Below are 22,717 nucleotides of genomic sequence, written 5' to 3' on the forward strand. Positions count from 1 at the left end.
TATTTTCTGTTCCCCAGTAGCAATGCCATCTCTATCCTATCTCATCCCCTCTGTGGTTACCACAAAGTCATGTGTTGAAATGAGTCACTGAAGGCAAGGTCACCCGCTGAACATTTCCTTAGACTGTTGTGGAGATTGCTCATTGCTTCTCAGTGTCTATTATTTCCTTCATACCTACAAATGGAATTCCTATACACTCAAGGATGTCAATGTGTTAAGATAAAAATGTATCATGGTATTCTTTAAAGATGGGATTGCTATAAGCAGACATATAAAGCAGAAGTAGTCAGAACTCCTTGGAAGTCTCCTTTAAAGAATCTGATATGTCCTCCCCTACTTTAGTCTTTTATTTCAATATTAAAGCAGATATAATGGATGGAGTTGCAGCAGCCATTATCTAACCACACATCCTCGGGATGACAAATGAAGAGAATAATGGAGACTGGTTCTCTAATATCATTGGAAGCCGCCATACAAGTCCTGCTATAAAAATCTCCAGATTTTTAATTGCATAAAAGGAATAAAGCTCATGAAAACCAATATTTTTTAAGTTTCTAGTACTAATAGCAGAATGTAATTCCTAATTCATGCATTCCTAATGTCATACTTCCCATGCTTTCCAGGCTTTTATCTATTATCACCCACTGGTTCTTCCTGACATCACCTGTCCATCTCTCTGCACTACCTTCTTTGGCTTGCTGTTTGGATCTCTGTTATCTCCTCGTGAATCATTCTTGTCTCTTGATCTTTGGTCAACCCCAGTTTGATCTGTCTTGGCTTCAGTGGAAATCTGTCACATCTGATCAAGATTGGCGTGAATATGAAACAATCACTTAAGGCGATTCTAAAATGCTTCCCAGCTAATATGAATGCAGCAACATGATTTTCTCAGTGTATTTTCCATGTCCACTTTTCTCAATACCAAATCTAGATGGTCTTGCCAGCTCCATTTTCAGGTAAAAGTGAAGGAAATAATGGTAGATAGATTATATGATGGACAACACCCTATGAAATCCATCATTCTAGGAACAGAGGAGATTGAATAGTGTGACCTATGATTTATAGGTGGGAAAACACCACTTATCATCTCTAGAAAGATCTGTCATACCTACTGGGTTTGCTCATGCTGTGTAGTATATTGTTCTCCAGGTTAGGTAAATCTCAAATCCTTACTAAAGTTGTTTATTTCCTTTGTAGATCCATGAAAGTAGGAAAATAATGAAAGATGCACACAAGAGAACTCATGAACTAGTCACTTTTGTTCTCAGTCTGGGAGGTTGAAAGTGGAAATGTGAACTTGTAGTGCACAGCGTGGCCTCGTTTGAAGCGTATCATGTGATGAAAGCAGTAATGATGGGAGAAGATGCACAAACAGGAGGAAAGCCACATGCATGAGTGGCTGTGGGGCTTCCCATTTGCCTATTATCACCTTGAGAAGACCAGTTGAAATGGGTAGCTTTGTGTATTTAATTCAAAGCAGAAAAAGAAAATGGTAGCATCTCCTACTGAAATTTATATTTTAAAAAGTGACTGTTTTTCTAAGGTAGACATACATCTTCCAGAGTTCTGAAGTTCCTGTGCCTGGAAGATCTTGCATTTTTGGTATAACTTCATAAACTCTAGTTCTTAAGGTGGAGTTGATGAAAATGAACTAGTCTGTGCAATGAAGTGTGTATATATATATATTTTTTTTTTTGGCCGCACTGCACAGCTTGAGGATCTCACTTCCCCATCTAGGGATTGAACTCAGGCCCTCAGCAGTGAAAGTGTGAAGTCCTAACCACTGGACCAACAGGGAACTCCCAAGGTCTCTATGTTTAAAATCCAATTAATAATTACATATTTTCACGTGACCAGTCATTTTCTTTCATGTCAGTTGACTGGTATGCAAACTAATTAGACTGCTCGTTACTGCTAGTTCCCCAAAAGTCTAAGTTACAGTTCCTCAAACTCTGTTTGAAACATAGAATAGTTTATTTAAAGGTAATTTGTAATCATTTGTGATTCAAAAGAAAGCAGTCAGGGACAAATGAAACACAAACTTTGCCCTCAAACCATTTTAATCATTAGCTTGACCTCCTTAAATATTATGTTGTTTGTTCTTTAAAAAACCACCAGTAAATAGCTAAACTAATTATTATATTCTTTAATCTGTACACCATTTCCCAGTCATTTCTTGGAGCTTTGGGAGCAAACACATACAAGTGTATTGAAATGTTCTGAATCAGCAATTCTGCACATTTTGATCAATAAGGAGGAGGTGGTAGTGAGTAAAGAGAAGAAAGAGGAATGCTGTACTATCCTATTCATTGATACTTGGAAAGTACCTCGGTTAATCATTTGTTGCTGCTGCTGCTGCTAAGTCGCTTCAGTCATGTTCGACTCTGTGCGACTCCATAGATGGCAGCCCACCAGGCTCTCCCGTCCCTGGGATTCTCCAGGCAAGAACCCTGGAGTGGGTTGCCATTTCCTTCTCCAATGCGTGAAAGTGAAAAGTGAAAGGGGAGTCGCTCAGTTACGTCCAACTCTTAGCGACCCCATGGACTGCAGCCTACCAGGCTCCTCCATCCATGAAGAGTACTAGAGTGGGGTGCCATTGCCTTAACTATAGATTAAAAAAAAAAATCCTAGTTAAGGTACCACTTATGAACCAGAGCTAGGAAGTCAGCCAGGAGACTAGGGCTAAGGAAGGTTGAGGTGTGGTAAAAATGAAGTGAAAGGGAAGTCACACATTCTGGAAGGTGAAGGTCAAGGAGCAGTTTCAAAATCTCATTTTGTTCTGCAGAAAGCTAAAGATGGAGCTGGAGACTTTTACAGTCAGCTTGAAAGTTGACACATCCATGCCTGCAGTGGAAATTTTAGGATCTGAAACAAAATTACCTTTAGTGTTCTACAAAGTCTCTATAAGTTTTAGGGACTATCATCTGGTGGTATCATAACCTCATAACCTTTGTGGCTTCCACCATTGAGTTTGCTGATCCGTCTATTTGTGGATCCATTGGTGGGGGGCGGGGGGGGGGGGGGCAGGGGGCGGGGGGGGGCAGGGGGCGGGGTGGGGAGATAAAGGGGGATAGGTGGGTCCAAGATCGGGGTGGGGGAGGGGAGTAGCCAAGCTCTGGCACTAACTCATACAGAGGATGGCTATCAACACCACTGCCAGTGTCCAAAGAATTGGAGATGACTCAGACTTACTTGGTGTGGCAACAACCACGTAATAACCCTGCCACTTCTAGAGACTTATCCTATGGAAATAATAAAGAGTGTGCTCCAAAATATAACTGTTAATGTTCTCAATATTGTTTATGATAGAGAAAAGCCAAATGCCCAACAATAAGAGAATAGTTACCTAGGTATGCTACATACACCCGTGTGAGGGAATGTGTATGCAAACATAAAATTAATAAGTTAGAAGATTTTTTAACGACCATAAATTGAACTTTAAAAAGATTACATAAAAGTACAATATATAAAAGTAGCATTTTATAGTGTAAATGAACTTATTTACAAAACAGAAACAGATTCACTGACATAGAAAATACACTTACGGTTACCAAATGCTGATAGTGGAGGGGTTGGGGGAGAAGAAGGGGAGGGAGACAAATTAGGAGTTTGGGATTAATATATACACACTCAGGAAAGCCTGTCTCCGCATGTACCCAAAAGGGTCGTAAGTGCTGCGACCAAGCTCCGGTGCTCTCCTGTATTTCCGACCCTCCTCTACCCAGAGGCTTTTGCGGTAGGGAGGACTCCTCCGAGGCTCCCATGCTCGAGGGTGTGGTCTGTAGGAACCTGGCGGCATTGAGTTTGCTGTGACCCTGAGTGGCCATGAAGTGGAAGAATCTCACATAAAAACCTGGGTGCTTCCAGCTTTCCTTCTCAGATCAATTCACCCCTTTCTTGCTACCTTCCCGCAGACACCTTAGACTCGGCAAACCCTACACCAACTTCATTTGTGGATCTTTTCACCTCCATCTATAATCCTTCCGTTCAGCACCTACTCTCCATGCTTGCGACTTCCTGGGTGGCTCAGACGGTAAAAGCATCTGCCTACAATGCGGGAGACCCGGTCTTGATCCCTGGGTGGGGAAGATCCCCTGGAGAAGGAAATGGCAACCCACTCCAGTACTCTTGCCTGGAAAATCCCATGGACGGAGAAGCCCGTAGGCTACAATCCATGGAGTCGCAAAGAGTCGGACACGACTGAGCGACTTCACTTTCACTTTCTATTATATATAAAATAAACAGCAAGGACCTACTATATAGCAAAGGAAATTATACTCAGCATCTTGTAATAACCTATAATTAAAAAGCATCTGAAAAAGAATATTTATGTACATATAACTGAATCACTTTGCTGTACACGTGAATCTAACATAACATTGTAAATTAACTAGACTTCAATTTTTAAAAAGGAAAAAAGAATAAAGTTACTCCTTTGTCTTTTCAAAAAAAAAAAAAAACATTTTCCCCCACACCGTCCCATTATCCTACGTTATTCTTGCTAATAACCATGACATACTTTGTATTTACTTGTTTATTTTTATTGCTAAGTCACTTTAGTTGTGTCCAACTCTTTGTGACTCTATGGACCATAGCTCCCCAGGCTCCTCTGTCCTTGGGATTTCCCAGGCAAGAATACTAGAGTGAGTTGCCATGCCCTCCTCCAGGGGATCTTCGCAACCCAGGGGTCAAACCCACATCTCTTATGTCACATGCAGTGGTAGGTGGATTCTTTACCACTAGCGCCACCTGGGAAATTCTTTTCCCTCATTAGAATATCAGCACTATGACTGTTGGGATTTTGTTTTGTTCACTATTGAATCCTCCGTTCCTAATACAATGCCTGGCATACAGCTGGTGCTTAATAAGTATCTGTTGAATGAATGGCTGAATAGTTCTAATATATGTTATAGGTCAGCACAAGGTATAGAAGCACAGAGGAAGGGATCAAACACACTCTGGATGATGATCAGGGAAGACTTCCTGGAGGAGGCAATCCTTGAATCTCTGTTAAAGTGTGGTAAAGAGAAAGACTTCTTAAGATACAACTTATGGCCTAGATGCTTGTTGCTGTGACCCCTTCCTTAGTTGGACTTCCTCAGAACCATCTGCCTGTGGATACTGCAATGAATCGTCTGCTTCTTCTGAAAGGACCAACCTCATAATTGAATTGTTTTCCCATTTTGTTCTTAATTAATTTCTCCTTTTTCTCCACCAAAGTCTTGGCTTGGTTTTCCTCTAAGCCTATCCTTATTATGATTTACCCTCTTTTAGTTTACTTCACACTACTTATAAGTAATATGATATTATATAGGAAGCTCAGAATCTTTAGATATTATAATATGTTGAAATATTTCACTATGACACAGGAGTAAAACTAGACACAATTAGTAATGCTACTCTCCTTTCCCATATCAGGTGTCTTAGTAACTGAACAGTAATATCAATGACAGTAATGACAAGATCACCCTGTATACTTGCACAGCATTTTAACTATATATGTTCAAGGCCCTTGTGTATATCACTGTAACCTCACAAAACCTCGAAGAGGTACACAAGAAAAGGATAATTATCATCATTTTATTGATGAGAAAACCAGGTAAAACACAGATTGTGACTCTTCTGTTTTCTCAAAACATCTTAAACCTTGGTCCTATGAATTAAAGACCTTAGACATACTAGAAATTAGGTAAAAAAATTTTGAAGTGGCAACATGTTTCTAAAAGAAAAAAAAAACTACACACATGATATTGATGCTTTATAAAAGGGAGAGGCAGGAAGACATAAGGAATGTGTGTCAAAATACGAAATATGATCTTTTTGGTCGTTATTTTCTGCTCTGATGGAGAACCTTGCGTAGATTTCATTTACTTTACAAATTACATAAAAATGGATTGAGTTCATATAGTTTCAAGTAATTTGAATGCAGAAAATGTTGTAATAAACTAAACCTGTCCAATTAAAGGATTACTTTTAAATGTGACAAAATATTTGAGTGACTCCAAAACAGAGAATATAAGAGCGTTAAGAAATGAAAACAAAATTCCATTTCAAAGAGCTCATTGCTTATCATATTGGACAACAAAGAAAACAAAATGAAAATGTTTAATTCTAGTTATCAGATTAAAATAAAGTAAGATCTATGGTAATAGAATGGATTTCCCCATGAATTAAAATATAAAAATTTAATATTAGTTTTAAATATTGCATCTCAAGAATTAAACTCTGTTCATAAACTAATCAATGTATGGCCCTATCTTCATTAAAGAGCTATATTTATAAATGTTGCATCATACTGAACACATTATTATTCAATATAAGTGTCACAAAATGAAACATTTAGAATGTGAGTTAAGTGCATTTACATTCCAAGTATTACAACAGCAATATTAAAATTGCAGGATCAAGTTAAAATATTGTTATCAGTATTAAAATTAGTCATAGCCCACTTAATTATTTAAAAGATTTATAATATCATCAAAGGTAATTAGGTAGGTGGGAAAATCAATTATATAGGGCCCATGTAAACTTCTAAAACAAAAAGAGCAGTTGGTATAGATCCAGTATAAATTTACCTGGTTCTTAACCAAGACAAAAACACCAAGGTAATTCTTGTCAAGGTTTATGTAAAATAAAATTACATGGTGTCAGCTATATTGTAGTAATGTTGACATAACAAAGAAAGTTTCATCTTTTGAAATAAAGACAAAATATTTAAAAGCATGTAACATTTTATGTGCGGCCACTTTCCAAAGTACGATATGAGAATTATAAGACTGAAAAGCTGATGGAAGAGATTCTGCAAGTGGATCGTCCCTATTTCCACACTCTGCATGCAGCAAAGCAACAATTTCTGCTTTTTGTTGATATACTTTGCATTTGAGAGAAAATATTGTACTAGAGCAACAGTAATTATATGTGACAAAATTATAGACCCTCTGATTTGAAGGAGACCTCACCTAGCATTAGGCTACCCACTCCAGTATTGCTGGGCTTCCCTTGTGGCTCAACTCGCCTGCAATGCAGGAGACCTGGGTTCGATCCCTGGGTTGGGAAGATCCCCTGGAGAAGGGAAACGCTACCCACTCCAGTATTCTGGCCTGGGGAATTCCATGGACTATAGAGTCTATGGGGTCACAAAGAGTAGGACATGACTGAGCGACTTTTACTTCACTTCACTTCACCTAGAATTTGATTGAACCCTTTAGTATTCTGAGGCAGAGCAAGAGCTCTGTGTGACTTTCCCAAAGCCACAGGGCAGAGCTGGAACTAGAGTCTAAATTTTTCTCTCTCTTGTTCCAAAACTCATTCCTCTGGAGCACAGTGCTTTACATTTGAGACAAAAGTGCAATTTTACAAAGTAGTGCAGATATTTAAAAGTGAAGTTCAACATACATGTGACAATTCTCACAATACCAAACACATAAATGCACCCCTTACACTGATGGGCAAGATTTTAAAAATCTATACTTCAGAAGACCATTGCATCAATTCACCTTTATTCTCCCAAATCAAGAAAGCAAACTGTTTCCTTATTTTGGTCTGGACGATCTGATGGAAAACAGAACAGATATTCAATGTAACCCTTTTGATTTCAGTCAATGGAATTCTTTATCAGCTTTAAAAAAGCAATTATTTTAACCCTTTTAAAGGTCAATATTTGGAACAATTCACCTGCATCCAAACTTATACTGAAGGTGGCCAAAATGATTGGAACCACTGTGTTTTGATTTACTTTAGTTGAAATACAAAATCATGACTGAGACTTGATCTCGTCCTGTGTCTGGAACTTCCTTCATATTCCTCTGAAGTTTACCTATTCCCAAATTCATAAACATGTTTTCGTTTTTACAGTCTCCTGCATTTCTCTTGAAAAGTATTTTTATTTATTTGACATATCCTCAAGTACTGGATCTTCAAAATTCACTAAAATAACACCTAGTCGATAGTCATACTTCATGTACTCCTCCTCCAACACATGAAATATTCTCAAGAGTAGAAAAGAACAACAATAACAAAGTCAATTAAGATACAGGTGTTTGTAGATAGCTAGATATCCTCACAAGTGAAGGAACTCACGTATATGTTCGTTTTAAAGTTCTTTAATAATAGAATAGTCTAACATGTTGATTCAGCTTTCCTTTATATACTACAATGAGAAAGCAGAGCAGGGAGAGACTATGCCCAAGAACATTAAAGAAAATTACTCAGAAGTTGCTGTTATGGGTTGAATTAGGTCTCCCTCCCCCAAAATTCATGTGTTAAAGGCTTCAGCCTCAAGACCTCAGAACATGATCTTATTTGGAAGTAGGGTAATTATAATCGGAATTAGTTAAGATGAGGTCACATTAGCGTGGGCCCTAATCCAGTATGATCAGTGTCCTTACTGAAGAGGGAAATTTGCTCAGAGACAGAGACACGCAAAGGGAAGACAATGTGAAGACGCACAGGAGAAAGCAGTCATCGAGCAGCCAAAAGAGGCCTGCCACAGCCTCATCACAGATGGTTTTCATACAAATGTGTGATCTTTTTATGATTTACCTCACTTACTCTTTCTACCTGTCATTTCCTAGAGTACTTTGCAGAATCCGAAACTATTTTAACTCCAAAGCGGTTAGTTATATATCAGTACAAAATCAGAGGCTCACCAATCCTAAAGCTGGGAATGAAATAGGTATCCGTCTGCGACGGCATTATAGTGATTTGGGGCCAGACCCGGCGGTAAGGCAGTGACAGAAGATGTGTGCCACTGTCGCTTTGCATGGAAAAGCAGGAAGGTGCAGGAAGAGGCAGTAATGCCTTAAGAGGAGCATAACAGAAAGGGAAAGGATAATAAAGCTGAACCTACAGAAATCGCTTCTAATTTGCTTTTCATTATATCTAAAAACCCTAGAGTGCCATCTGACCTTTCTACCAGGAGAAGCAGTAAATAATTTGTATGAATATTTGTATTTCATGTGTGTTTTGTACCCCAAATATGGAACTCAGCCTATTTGAGAATGAGCACTGCTAACTGCAACATCAGTGAATTCAGAATCAACTGGACTATCAGCTCCTTTGGACAGAATCTATTTGTTTCAAAGTCATGTTATTTGCCCTTGTAAGAAGCAAGATAAACAGAGCAGTTTCAAAGAAAGTTGTGAGATAGTTGGGCTTTAACAATTTGACTTTGACAAGTTCGAGAAGTAAAAACGGGGGGTGGGGGTGGGGGCAGGGATGTTTATCCTATTTTAAAAAACAGAATCAATAACTAATTTATTCAACAAGCACTTATTGAATACCTTCCATGTGTCATTTGGTGATGGGCTACATACTAGACGTGCTAAAAATGAGAAGCAGGCAGGATACATTCCAATCCACGAGAGGAAGAAGGTGATTCCATGACAGAATAGCAGGTGAGATTTGGGTCAAATGTAGCCTTTAAGCATCTCTCTTATTCTACCAGGTAGGTGACTATTAATACTTACATAAACACCAGCCCTACCCGACACAGGAGGAAAGAGAGGCCCTGAAATACAGTCCTAATTTTCCTCCTATTCCTAGATAATGAAGACAATGAAAACATAATTTTAATTGAAAAGTTGATGGGAATGAGTAAACGCTTGCAGGCTTCTAAAAGTTTCTGCAGGTCTTGGCCTCTCCATATTCTTATGATAAAGCTCACAGGGGTCACTTCCTTAGTATATCCCCCAATGAGGAGCCATTAGCTTTTACTTTACTTTTTTAAAATAGACTCTGTCTTTTAGAGCACTTTTAGGTTCACAGCAACATTGAGGAGAAAGTATGGGGAGTTCCCATAAACACACTAACCCCACACATGCATAGCCTTGCCTACTATCACATCCTCCACCAGGGTGGTATATTTATTACAAATGAGGGACCTACATCAACACGTCATGATCACCCAAAGACCATTATTTATGTTAGCCTCACTCTTGGTGCCGTACACCCCCTAGTGTCAGTCACTCAATTGTGTCCAACTCTTTGTGACCCCATGGACTGTAGCCCGCCAGGCTCCTCTGTCCATCGGGTTTTCCAGGCAAGAATACTGGAGTGGGTGGCCATTCCCTTCCCCAGGGGATCTTCCTGACTCAGGGATCGAACTTGAGTCTCGTGCATTGCAGGCAGATTCTTTACCATCTGAGTCACCAGGGAAGCTATATTCAGGGAAGCTATACCAGGGAAACTACAATAGGGAAGTACGTTTTATGGGTTTTGACAAGTGCATAATAACATGGATCCCCCATTATAGTTCAAGCAGAATAGTTTCACTGCCCTAAACACTTCTCTGTTCTGCCGATTCATCCCTGCCTCCACCCTAACACCTGGCAACCACTGATCTTTTTACCATCTACATAGTTTTGCCTTTTCTAGAGTGTCACAGAGTTGGAATCAAACAGTATGTATTCTTTTTAGATTGGTTTCCTTTTTCTCAGTAATATCCCTGATAGCTTAAGTGGTAATGAACCCACCTGCAATGCAAATGGTGACACCTACCAGAATTATACTAAAATTTACAAAAACTAAAAGTGTTGGCTAGGAATTGGAACAGCAGGAATTCTTATATACTGCTGATGGAAGTGAAAATTGGTACAGCCACTTTGGAAAATTGCTTCTCTATCTTGATTAAAGCTGAATATATGCTTAACTTATGACCCAGAAATTCCATACCAACATAAATACATACATAGATTCACCAGTAGCACGTACAAGAAATTTCACAGCAGCATCATATGAGAACCAGCAAGTAAATGTTTATCAACAGGAAAATGGATACATAAAGTACATTCAGTTAATTCAATGCTTCACAGCTGTGAAATCGAACAAACAATTACCACAGGCAGCAATGTGGAGGAAACTCACAAACACCATGTTGAGTGAAAGCTGTCAGCCACAAAAGACTACATACTCTTTGATTACAGTTATATAAAGTTCAAAAACACAAACCTAATCTATGATAACAAATAGTGATTAATTTTGAGTAGGAGGAGGATAATGAATGGGAAGGGGAATGTTCTATTTGACTTGGGGAATGGTTACACAGGGTTTGTTTTTTTTTTTGGTGGAGGGGTGGGGGTTGTTTGTTTGACACACCACACATCTCGTGGGATTTCAGTTCCCCGACCAGGGGAATTGGCATTGAAAGCCCAGAGTCCTAACCACTAGGCCACCAGGAAACTCCCACACAGATCTCTTCATGCTGTGAAAATTCATTGAGCTGTATGCTTGGATTTGTATACTTTTTAGAATGCATATTATTATGTTTCAGTATAAACATTTATTAAAGAATATAGAACCTCAGTTGGCCCTATTGAGATCTAGAAAAGCTATATGGTTATCTATGACAGGAAGCCTACATGTTTTTCCAACCTTCACTTATTGGGAATTAGTAGACTACACAATGGGTTAGTCTCACGAGCTAAGGATAGCATTTTTATCGATAAGGTGGGATTGGGACTTTGGTGTGTCTGATTCAAAAGCCTATGCTCACAGCCGCTATCCCCTACTACCTTCTATTTATATAGTCTCTTCCAGACCCATTTATGCTAAACATCTGTGGTTCTGTGTATTTTCTTTTCCCATTTTATGACACAGAAGGATAGCGAAATGCTAAGTGTATCCTCAATTATGTTTCACGACACCAAAATAAAGTTGAAGACATTTGTTTGCTCTAAACAAGGCCAAATGAATATCATACGTATGTATGTATTCTTTTTGGTGTGTTGTGGTCATAAGCCTTAGGAATATGTACGTGGTATGTCATTATATCTTTTGAATAATTTTTCACTTGTTTCAAAATGCATCTCATATTTTGCTTAGCATTTGACAACAGTCAGCACTGAGCAGACAATCTCACTGAATTTTCTGGGTTGGGCATTTAAGGGTTTTGTTCCCCCTCTCAGGGTATATTGGGTTGGCCAAAAAGTTCTTCCAGGTTTTCTGTTAAGATGTAATGGAGAAACCTCAGATGAATTTCTCTGTCAACCCAACACTAATTCCAAATCTCTCAGGGTCTGCAAGCAGGTTAATTTTTTCCAATGTGCATTGACTTGTATGGAGATAGTAAATTGTATCTGTCACTGTTCATCTGTTGTCCAGTGATAGCATTTGTTTAGTTCCCCAGGAGTGTGTTTTAATTCCCACCCCCGCCATCTTGACTAACTCTAATATTCATCCTTCTCTGGTTCTTAATAAATTGGTGAAACCGCAACCCCACCAGTCATTTATAGGACTGTAGCACCTAGCTACTAACCATTCATACACACTGAGATTCGGTCATTCATTTTTCCTCCTAGCTTTCCACCTCTTAAACATTTAATATTCCATAGCTGAAGTATATGCTCACCCTCTAGTTAAAAGCTTACTATGTAAGCACGGAAAGATGTGGGAATGGTACTGTTTTCATAGAAGTGCTTTCCTCCCGTGCTGCTGCTGCTGCTGCTGCTGCTGCTGCTGCGTCACTTCAGTCGTGTCCGACTCTGTGCAACCCCATAGACGGCAGCCCACCAGGCTCCCCCGTCCCTGGGATTCTCCAGGCAAGAACACTGGAGGGGGTTGCCATGTCCTTCTCCAATGCATGAAAGTGAAAAGTCAAAGTGAAATCGCTAAGTCGTGTTGGAGCCCACCAGGCTCCTCCGTCCATGGGATTTTCCAGGTGAGAGTACTGGAGTGGGGTGCCATTGCCTTCTCCGTTCCACCTAGACATTAACTCTTTAGATTTCCTATTGAATATCATAGATGATTCTTCTCTACTTTTGCATTAAAGATAGCTTGTCCAGTATTCTAGCTTTGTTCATGTATTCACTATTATTGCTTTAACTGGTTAAATGCAGTTGATATCGTTGAACACGTATATTCCTAAGACAATTTATGGTTTAAATGTTCAACTCATTTTTAATATAGCAATAGTTTCAAAAACATCAAAATTTAATATGTACCTCTTTATTTGTGATGTAATTATCAATTTTCTTCATTTAATGTTTTAGAGACTATACTACAGAACTCCTAAAAGGGCAAAAGCAAGTAAAGCATTGGTTCCAAAAGTAAGCCTTGCAAAATCAATAATTAACATGACAAGGCTGTTAAATGTTTGACATCCTTAACAATGGAATGCGTAGAGCTAGCCTGGAAGACCATTAAGTAAATATGATCTCTATTATGGACAAGAGTAGATCCTCATTCCCTTAGGTAGATGCAATAAACTAAGAAATCTTACTCTTTTAAAAAAATTACTGGAGTCTAGTAGATTCACAATGTTGTGTTAATTTCTGCTGCACAGCAAGGTGATTCCTTTATGGTTTATCACATTATTCCTTTATGGTTATTAAATATAGTTCACTGTGCTATGCATTAAGACCTTGTTGTCTATCAAATCTTTATTCTAGAGTTTAGGAACTAATTTTAGAGCAACTAACAACTCGCTAACAACTTTGAACTTGTTCAGAGTTAAAAACACTGACAGCCACATGTTCTCTCAGCACCTTTCAATAACCTGCCTGTTTCAACCCTTGGTAGCTTCAGATCAGATTATTAGCTTTTACCTTTCTGTTTTACTTTTAGCAAGGTAACTGGAAAGGTGACATGATAGCAAGGTATACAATTCAGTGGTATTAATATTCCTGCATTGACTCTAGGAGTCATAGTCCGACTTGTTTTTCTCATAGACATTTGGTTATAAATCCAAATGAATGTCTTTTAATCAGTCCTGGAAGAGAAATATCTCATCACAACCTGTTAAGAGATATTTGTGAAAAATGTAATGAAATGTTTAAGGAAGAAGGAAGAGGCATACAATACCAAGATTCTCATGAAAATGTATCTAGTCTATTGCTGAACTCAAATTCCAAGTCTGAGTGTTGAAACAAAATTTCCATGGCATTTTAGCTAATCTGCAATGAAAGGAAGTCGCTCAGGACTGTCTGACTCTTGTGAACGCATGGACTGTAGAGTCCATGGATTCTCCAGGCCAGAATGCTGGAGTGGGTAGTCGTTCCCTTCTCCAGGGGATCTACAGTCTGTGGAATTCTGCAGGCCAGAGTCCTAAAGTGCCGGGAGCCAGTGTGAGGAATCCCGCCCGTGACAAGGTCATGAGGAAGGAAGCTGACATACGCAAGGCGTGCTCAGACTTCAGGGACCCCTCTGGAAATTCCTAAGCATGTACCCCAACAAAAATCTGCCGGCTTTTGTGCTCTGCTTTTCCACTCTTCTGACATTTTCTGGAAAAAGTCAATTCAGGGCTTTAGTCTTCTGCATTTGAAAGAGTGTTTCAATCCAAAAAACCCTCTGATGGCTTTCTAGTACAGCTGCGCGTGTGATTGTTTGAGGCCTCCTGACCGCAGGAGGCACAGGAAGCTTAAAACATCCTAGGAATGTAGGGGCTTCCGAGGAGTCAAAATCTTTAGAATAGGACTGATTAAAGGTTTCATTTGTTGAGTCAATGCTTGCTGCCAAATTTTCACATCCTTTATTTGTAGATATAGTTGGTATACAGAAAAACAAGTAGTAGACCTTGTATTAGCAACATTAGATCTTTGAGTTAAGTACCTTCTTTGTTATATCCCACTGCACCTTTGTTCTATAGAGATGTAACTTTAATGCTTTAAGGAGATGTAGATTAAAGAAAAACACTTCAGGGGAATCAAAATTAACATTCATTAAGGAAGAGAGCCAAAAAGTGTTAACAAGCCTCTTGGCCAGAAGATAATGTAAATCACCTGAGACCTTTTGTATACAAAATGATATACGGAAACAATCTGGGTTGCGAACGCTACATAATTTCGTGTTACCCATTGATCTCCGTGTTATCAAAAGTATAAAAGGCCTTCTGAACAATAAAGGATGGGGCCAGCTTCTTGGACCAGTTTCTCGAACTAGTCTCTGGCCTGGTTTCTTGGGACTCTGGCTCCCCCCATGTCTTTCTCTCTCTTTCTTCTTCTCTCCCTTTCCTTCTCTCTGCTCTTTACTTTAACTTCAGGCTGAATCTCCACCTGGGGCGCGGAGGCTCGCCAGGTCTACTTACTTGCCCTGGCTGTTAAGACCCGCACGAAAGGGAGCTTAAGGTGAGGCACCCTTAGATATTCAAGCGGGCGCCGGTGGCCCAACGTAGATGGTGCAAATTCCTTGTCTGGAATTTTATTGGCCTTCCGCGTAAACCAAGCTATTCAGCCCTCTTCCTCCACTTAATCTTCTTACTACACTATAGTTTCTTAATCTAATCTTACATTAATAAATAAACAAGTCTTTCCACGCCGATGCCGTCCACCCTTCGAATTCCCTGGATCCACCAGGGCTGGACCCTGGCACTAGAGTGCATAGCCTTTCCATTCTCCAGGGGATCTTCCCAACCAGGGATCAAACTGAGATCTCCCACTTTGCAGCCTGATTCTTTACCAGCTGAGCCACAAAGGAAGCCCAAGAATAGAGAAGCGGGTATCCAATCCCTTCTCCCACACTTTGCGACCACATGGACGATACAGTCCATGGACGATACATTCCATGGACTTGTCCAGGCCAGAATACTGGAGTGGGTAGCCATTCCTTCTCCAGGCATCTTCCCAACCCAGATATCCAACCCAGATCTCCCACATTGCAAGCCAGTTCTTTACCAGCTGAGCCACAAGGGAAGCCCAAGAATACTGGAGTGGGTCGTCTGTCCCTTCTCCCAATCTGTGCGACCACATAGGCCAGAGTACAGGAGTGGGTAGCCTTTCCCTTCTCCAGAGATTCTTCCCAACCCCAGGATCGAACCCAAATCTCCCACACTTCAGACAGTTCTTTAGCTGCTGAGCCACAAGGGAAGCCCAAGAATACTGGAGTGGGTAGCCTATCCCTCTCCAGCGGATTTTTTCCCCACCCAGCAATCGAACCAGGCTCTCCTGCATTGCAGCCAGATTCTTCACCAGTGGAGCTCTCAGGAAAACCCCTTACATGAATAGCTTTTTTGCTCTACACCAAATACAAAATGCTCTCATTTCCAAATCCCTGAAAAACTCTTTGTGGTGACATCAAATAAATAAGAGTCATTTTAGTTTCTTTTACAGAAAAGAAAGTCAAATTTATTTAATTAAAAACTAGAATTAAAAATTAGCAAATGCATAAACACACAGAAATACACACAAGAGCACTATGTATTGACTCACAGAGGGGAAATGCAGTGGTCCAAGACCACTCAATATGGCTTGTCAGTTATAGGAGAAGAAATCCAAGCATGTGCGTGTGCGTGCACACACACACACACACACACACACACACCAGATCAGGCACACAAAAAAGAACCCAGTATTTTTCAACAGTACATTCAATTTACCATAAACAAAACTTCAGAATTAGTTTTCAAAGGTTCCTGTTTTAATTCCAAAGATGCCCATCTCGGGTATAAATATACCTATATTTTCTAGTGGTTTACTGTTGGCTTATTTTAAATCTATTAGTGTTATTACATGCAACTATTTCCTATATTTAACACCCTTTCATCTTCTGTAGCTTAATGTCTCTAGCTTCAACCTACCCAAAGTTTCTGGTTGGTAGGAAGACAGGTGTCTTATTCTCTGTGAAACTGAATGTATTGGTTTTAAACACTCGTCAGAAAATGTTTGATCACCATTTCAAGTCATGGAAATAGTTACATTGATGCTTAAATCGCCGTTTTCTGCGAAAAGTTCCGCAACTCTGGGGTGGAAGACTAGGCAGTCACAGTTCAGAAACGCTGTTTCAATTCGCTCATGAATAGATAGAGGCGTGGCTTCCCACATCAATCGCCGCCTGGTACCATTTAGCTCAAGTCGATAAGTAAAATGTTCAGCTTGCTCGCGTGTTCCTATCAGCTGGACAGCGGCAAAGAATTTCCGGTAACCGGCATGGATTTCCAGTTTCTCCAAAATTAGTAAGAACTGAGACCCAAAACAGGACTGCACCATCACCCAGTCAAGGGTACCAGCCAGATTAACGTTGACTGCAAGGAAAACGACAACTTCTCCCTCTAGGGTTATAACGGAGTTGTTATAGTGCTGCATCACATGTGGTACAACGGCATCCATGGCGCCTTGCCACCCACAGGAAGCGCCAGGGCAAGGGCAACGACAGGGCCTAAACTCACATTGTTCTTCGTGGTCTACTTTTTCTGTGGGGGGCATGGTTGCTCCGCATCCAGAAGAGGCGTATCTACACGGGAAGAGTACTAAATCGGCCACTCTCTCCATGGCCAAGTTGCGAACGGCTGTCAGCGGGCCCCGGCAAGTTGGACAGTGGGTGAGCCTCGAGCGACATTCACTACAAACGAGGTGGCCGCTCTGGCACTGTGTAATTGGAGGCAAGACATGGTTAAAGCACACCGGACACTCAAAAAGACTCGCCAAGTCACTGTTGGACACAGTGTTGTCAGTCATTTCTGTGGGGGAGAGCGCACCTCGACCTCAGTTCTGGTTCACACACGCTCCGTCGTCGCCGCCGCCAAGGCCCACGAGCGAGGGCCACGCCACCGCCACTGCCTCTGCCTCGTGTCGGGACCGACGGGACAGTGGCTCGCCGCTGACGTTAGAGAGGGCGCCCACCAAAGGTCAGAGGGCGCCCACCAACGGTCGTCGCGGCTCCCGACAGCCCGACGCCAGCGTGCGTTCGGCGCGTTCTCCAGCCTGCGCACGCTCCCAAACTCGTGCGCGCTCGCGCCAAATACCTCACACTCTGGCGGCCACCGCGGGGAAGCGCGGCCCCGAGTGCCTGAGGCCCCAGGGGGCCAACAGGAATCTTTTGAAAGGAATAGGTCATGTTAGAATCTCAGCATTCCTTGCCCAGAGCTATTTTGCGTGTTGGGTCATAGAATTGGACATATTGCTAAGAAAATCACCAGTTACATCAGCATGTCTAATTCCGTGCAGGTCAATCATTCATTTCTGACTATGGCAGTTTCGTCAAACTTTTGGGGTGAGGGAATGCACGTGGGTGTCACTGACTGCTCCTGGCAGGCCTGAGGCGTTGACAAGAGCGAAGACCAGACTGAAGGGAAGAAGTGGCTGTGGTAGAAGATCACCAACAAATTCATAAGATGTCAGCCATAATTTCAACCAACGGCCCAGAGAGCAGGGAGATGAGTCTGTTCGAACAGTGGATGAGTAAGAATAAATACAGGGAACAGGTCATGCTGGAAGTACAGGAAGAATCGGAATAGAGCATTCACGTGGGAATCGTGTCAGAGGCCAGAATACTGCAAGTAGATATACTCTATTGAAACTCAACCCAAGAAACATGTCAAACTCACGTGGGACGTTGTGGCATGGGGCAACAGTACAACTCCCCACACACACAGCACTTACACACATGCACACACTTCTAGCCCCACCTGGCTGTTCTATATTTTTCCGTTTCATTATCACTTCCTAACATGCTTCGCGATTAACTTAACCATGTTCTTTCCCTCGCTCCCTACAGAATGGAAGGTACTGAGGTAGACAGGTTTGTATGTTTTCTTCGTTGATGTATGCATATACAGCAGTGCCTGGAATATGATAGGCCCTCAAGAACTACTTGCTGACTAAGTGATTTTTAAGAAATGAGTGTGGGAACTCATTCCAGAGTGCCTTAGTGAAGGGTCAAAACACCCTGAGCTCAATATGATGCAGTATTCATGAACTGCTATTTCTACAGTCATGTGGACTCTACTTTTAAGTATAGGCTCTTGGGACTTCCCTGGCAGTCCAGTGGTTAAGACTCCTCACTTCCCCTGCAGGGGGCACAGGGTTCGATCCCTGGTGGGGAACCTCTGCATGCTGCTTGGCATGGCCAAAAGAGGAAAAAGAAAGTACAAGTTCTCTCTGTCTGCTGCTGTTTAGACAAATCGACCGGAGGCCCACCAAAGTGAGCTGAGGAAAGGGGAGAGCAACAGGAAAGGGGCTCAGGGATGCTGAAGGGTGAGGGCATTATCTGTTCTGTAGGGCCCTGTTGTCCATCGTAAGGATTTTGGCTTTGAGTCCAAGCGAGGTGGGATGCCATTGGAAAGTTCTGAGGAGTAGAGTGACTTGATCTGACATATATTTGAACAGAATCTCTTGAGATGCTGTGTGGAAAATGAACTAGACGGGTAAAAAGGCCAAAGCTGGAAGACCACTGAAGAGACTGCTACAATAATCCAAAACACAGATGATGATGGCTTGGAATTGAGTGGTAGCACCAGAGGGTTTGAGAACTGGTCAGATGGAGGGTGTCTTTTGAAGGTATAGCCAATGGGATTCCTTGATGGATTGGATATGGTGTTTGATAGAAGGCGAATGAATCAAGGAAGATGAGAGTGGTTTTGCCCTGAGCAAATGGAAGAAGGGAAATATCATTTTATTGAGACAGGAAAAACTTGGTTGTTGAATGATTGAGGATGTTTAAAAAAATACTTTGGGGATTTTAATGCATTTTCAGATCATGTTTCTTCCTTCACTGAGGCAGGATGGTCGTGGTGGTGGATACTAACCATTTCACTGTTGATTGTGTAAGTCAACAAAGCTGTGAGTAGGGCTTTGAGGGGTTGATTTTTGTTTTCACTCTTGAGATTAAATATGATCCAGTACAAAGAATATTCAGAATATCTATCATGGAAGGAATAGATTTTATTATAGCAGATTAATGAGCACATTCAGATGAGTTCATTTAGTATTTTACTATGAAATTCACCAAAAGAAATGAAGTAGTTTTGGTGCTATTGGTCATCTTAAATTCACTGATACCAGGAAACTGTAAATTAAATATATGTATGCACAGAAGGTGGAAACCACTAGCAGAAACAAGATCAGAGTGACAAGAAGCCACGCTATGTTAAACTGAAAATGCTACAGGCACAGAACTCTGAAGTTACACTACTTTCTGCAAGGGAAATCTTAAGGAGTGTGTTAATGATTTCACTTTGGTGGAAAATCTATACAAACTCGGTATGGTTAATATTATGGCATTTGTTAAAAAAAAAAATTAGGGACACAGTCATCTCCTTTGTTCCAGAACTCCACTTCTACTAATTTCTCCTGAGGTGATATTAAGAACATGCACAAAGATTTACCTCACAGAGGGTTTCTCAGAGGGTTTGTTATAATAAAAATTGGAGACCATTTAAACAGCTAAATCTAGAGTATTTGAATAAATGATGCACATTCATTCAGTGGAATACTATACAGCCAGTTCAAAGAATATTGTCAAAGTGCACATATTAATACACAAAAACCTGCCTGACATATTGAGTGAAAAAACAAGTTAGAAAACAAAATTACATATGACCCCATTTGAAGACTTGTGCAGTTAATCTATTTTGAACAGAAAAATTCTGCACGTGGATTCCACAAATGGTAACTGGTCATCACTGGTGGGATTATGGACAGTTTCTATGATTATCTCTATTTACTAAAATAAATCTGCGCTGCATTCATAATAAAAATATACAAATGCATGGAACAACAGTGATTATATTAGACAGAGATATTTCATGCTTTAAAAAGATACACAAGTCTTGTTTTCCCTGGAGACACACCATTGTTCATGAATCACAGGATAAACCTTTAACAGCATATTATTACTGGCACTCGCTGGCTACAGTATTTCTGATTGCTGCTTCTGCCGTGTCTCTTCAGTCGTGTCTGACTCTGTGCGACCCAATAGATGGCAGCCCACCAGGCTCCCCCGTCCCTGGGATTCTCCAGGCAAGAACACTGGAGTGGGCTGCCATTGCCTTCTCCAGTGCATGAAAGTGAAAAGGGAAAGTGAAGTCGCTCAGTCGTGTCCGACTCTTCCGGACCCCCTGGACTGCAGCCTACCAAGCACCTCCGTCCATGGGATTTTCAAGGCAAGAGTACTGGAGTGGGTTGCCATTGCCTTCTCCGATTTCTGATTGAGATTAGTATAAATAATGAGTCGCCATATTCAGGGCTCTCACAAAAGGCCCTTCCAATGTGAGAAATGTGGCTAAAGTTCATAAGATGACTTTTGGTGTTTTAGCAACTAAAGTAATTATATAAGCAAATAACAATTAGCATGAATTCTCAGAGAACCTTGTGTGCTTTTTCATTAGCTATGCAAAAAAAAAAGCAGGGTGTGTGTGGGGGGGTGTAGATTTGGAAGGAAACTTTCAATAGAGATGAGAGAGCAGAGAGCCAGTATCTTTAGTTTTCTCACCTTTTTCTCCATCTGGCCAGGCAAATGATGCAGAAATGGCCAACAGTAGATTATGCTGGGTGATCAGGGGCAGAAGCAACGTGGATAATTGAAATCCACTGATAATCCAGAAACCTAATTTTACCAAATAGTTGCAACCACCTCGTGGACAGAACCCCTTAGTAGAGCTGCTGATGAGAAGCATAATTGAGTGGTTTGAGTTCATCTGCTTTCAGTTATCCTTTGCAGGTGCTAATGAACAGTGAGGTGGTCAAAAGGCTGTCAGCCAGAGGGAGTGGTAGGAGCAAAAGCAAGACATGGATAAGACCAGAAACTGGATAATCAGCCTCAAAATAGGTGAGTGGACTACAGTGAGGATCAGCTCTTGATTACCTGCTTAACTAAATTCCACAAAGATATACGTCATGAAAACAGGTCTTCATATTAAGTGTTTTCATGTATGCAGAGTCTATCTTGGCTGACATGATTTCTCTATAGTCTTAGAAATTCTCTATACTGCAGTGATTTTCCTGGACAGCAATGATAGGCTATTTACTGTCAGAGCACAGCTAATCAACTGCAGGCTCCTCTGCTAAATATGGCCAACAGGCTGCTTATGAGTCAGGACTCTGGCAGACGGCCCTTCTTTTGGACCAATGGGAATGTGATTGACTCTCTCCCATGCCTTTCTGGGAGACGATATAAGCATTGCCGGTATCCACATTCTTTTGTTTTTATTATTCCTCCAAATTCATGCTTGAGTAAACAGCCTTTGGAAAGTACTGTTATGGTGAACATTTTGTGGTTTATGGTAAGCATTTGGTTTTCAAGAACTGTTGAAAACAAAAGTTTCTAGAGTGCAGTTATTTGCAAGTATTACACAATAAACTCTAATATTTGTAACTAAAACTCTATCTATGTTTGATTAGCAATTAAGCTCTCAAATAGATATGAAAGTAATTTTCTTTCATAAGGCTGTACTTTAGGATAAATTACTTGATACATTCACTAATATTCAGAGCTTCTCAACTATATCTACATATGATCATGAATGTAGCTCTTTGTGGTGGTAGCAAAACTGATTTCCATTTTTGGCAGTAGCTGGAGAAAAGTACACTATAAACTATCTGATATTTGTAAATAAAACTGTAACAGCACATGAATATTTATTATGTTTTCTAGAGCAATTGTGAGAGTAATCTCCATTTATAAGACTTGTTTTGAGTAAATGAGATTTTTAATCATTTTAGTATCAACAGTTCTTTCTTGATGCTGTCCTATGATAGTGTGTCCCTTTGCCCATATTGTGAGTGAAAGGGCAAATGAACTAGTTTCATATAATGTGAATTTTTTAAGTCATTGAATATTCTCAATAACTCGTTAACTTTTGCTTTCAGTTCAGTTGACTTCAGTCACTGGGTCACATCTGACTCATGTGACCCCATGGACTACAACATGCCAGGCCTTCCTGTCCACCACCAACCCGCAGAGCTTCCTCAAACTCAGGTCCATCAAGTCAGTGATGCCATTCATCCTCTGTCATCCTCTTTTCATCCTGCCTTGAATCTTTCCCAGCATCAAGGTCTCTTCCAATGAGTCA

General features: G+C 40.7%; 1 protein-coding gene and 1 long non-coding RNA gene across 2 annotated transcripts in view; one reads left to right on the top strand and one right to left on the bottom strand.

The window, feature by feature from the left end:
* Window positions 1-16,604: 16,604 nt before the first annotated feature.
* Window positions 16,605-17,450, bottom strand: LOC101102964 (E3 ubiquitin-protein ligase SIAH1-like). The gene has a single exon (XM_027963516.2). It carries the CDS (start codon window positions 17,382-17,384, stop codon window positions 16,605-16,607), a length of 780 nt encoding a protein of 259 aa, XP_027819317.1. The 5' UTR covers window positions 17,385-17,450.
* A 302-nt stretch (window positions 17,451-17,752) lies between these two features.
* The window catches only part of LOC132658722 (uncharacterized), a 46,840-nt gene continuing 41,875 nt past the window's right edge, over window positions 17,753-22,717 (top strand). The window contains exon 1 of the long non-coding RNA XR_009598708.1: window positions 17,753-21,474. This is a non-coding gene — a long non-coding RNA (uncharacterized LOC132658722). The remainder of the gene's footprint in view (window positions 21,475-22,717) is intronic.

Source organism: Ovis aries, chromosome X (genome assembly GCF_016772045.2).
Source record: "Ovis aries strain OAR_USU_Benz2616 breed Rambouillet chromosome X, ARS-UI_Ramb_v3.0, whole genome shotgun sequence".
Classification (NCBI taxonomy): domain Eukaryota; kingdom Metazoa; phylum Chordata; class Mammalia; order Artiodactyla; family Bovidae; genus Ovis; species Ovis aries.

Coding starts and splice junctions, on each gene's coding strand:
- LOC101102964 (XM_027963516.2), bottom strand. CDS start 17,384: ATGACTGACAACACTGTGTCCAACAGTGACTTGGCGAGTCTTTTTGAG.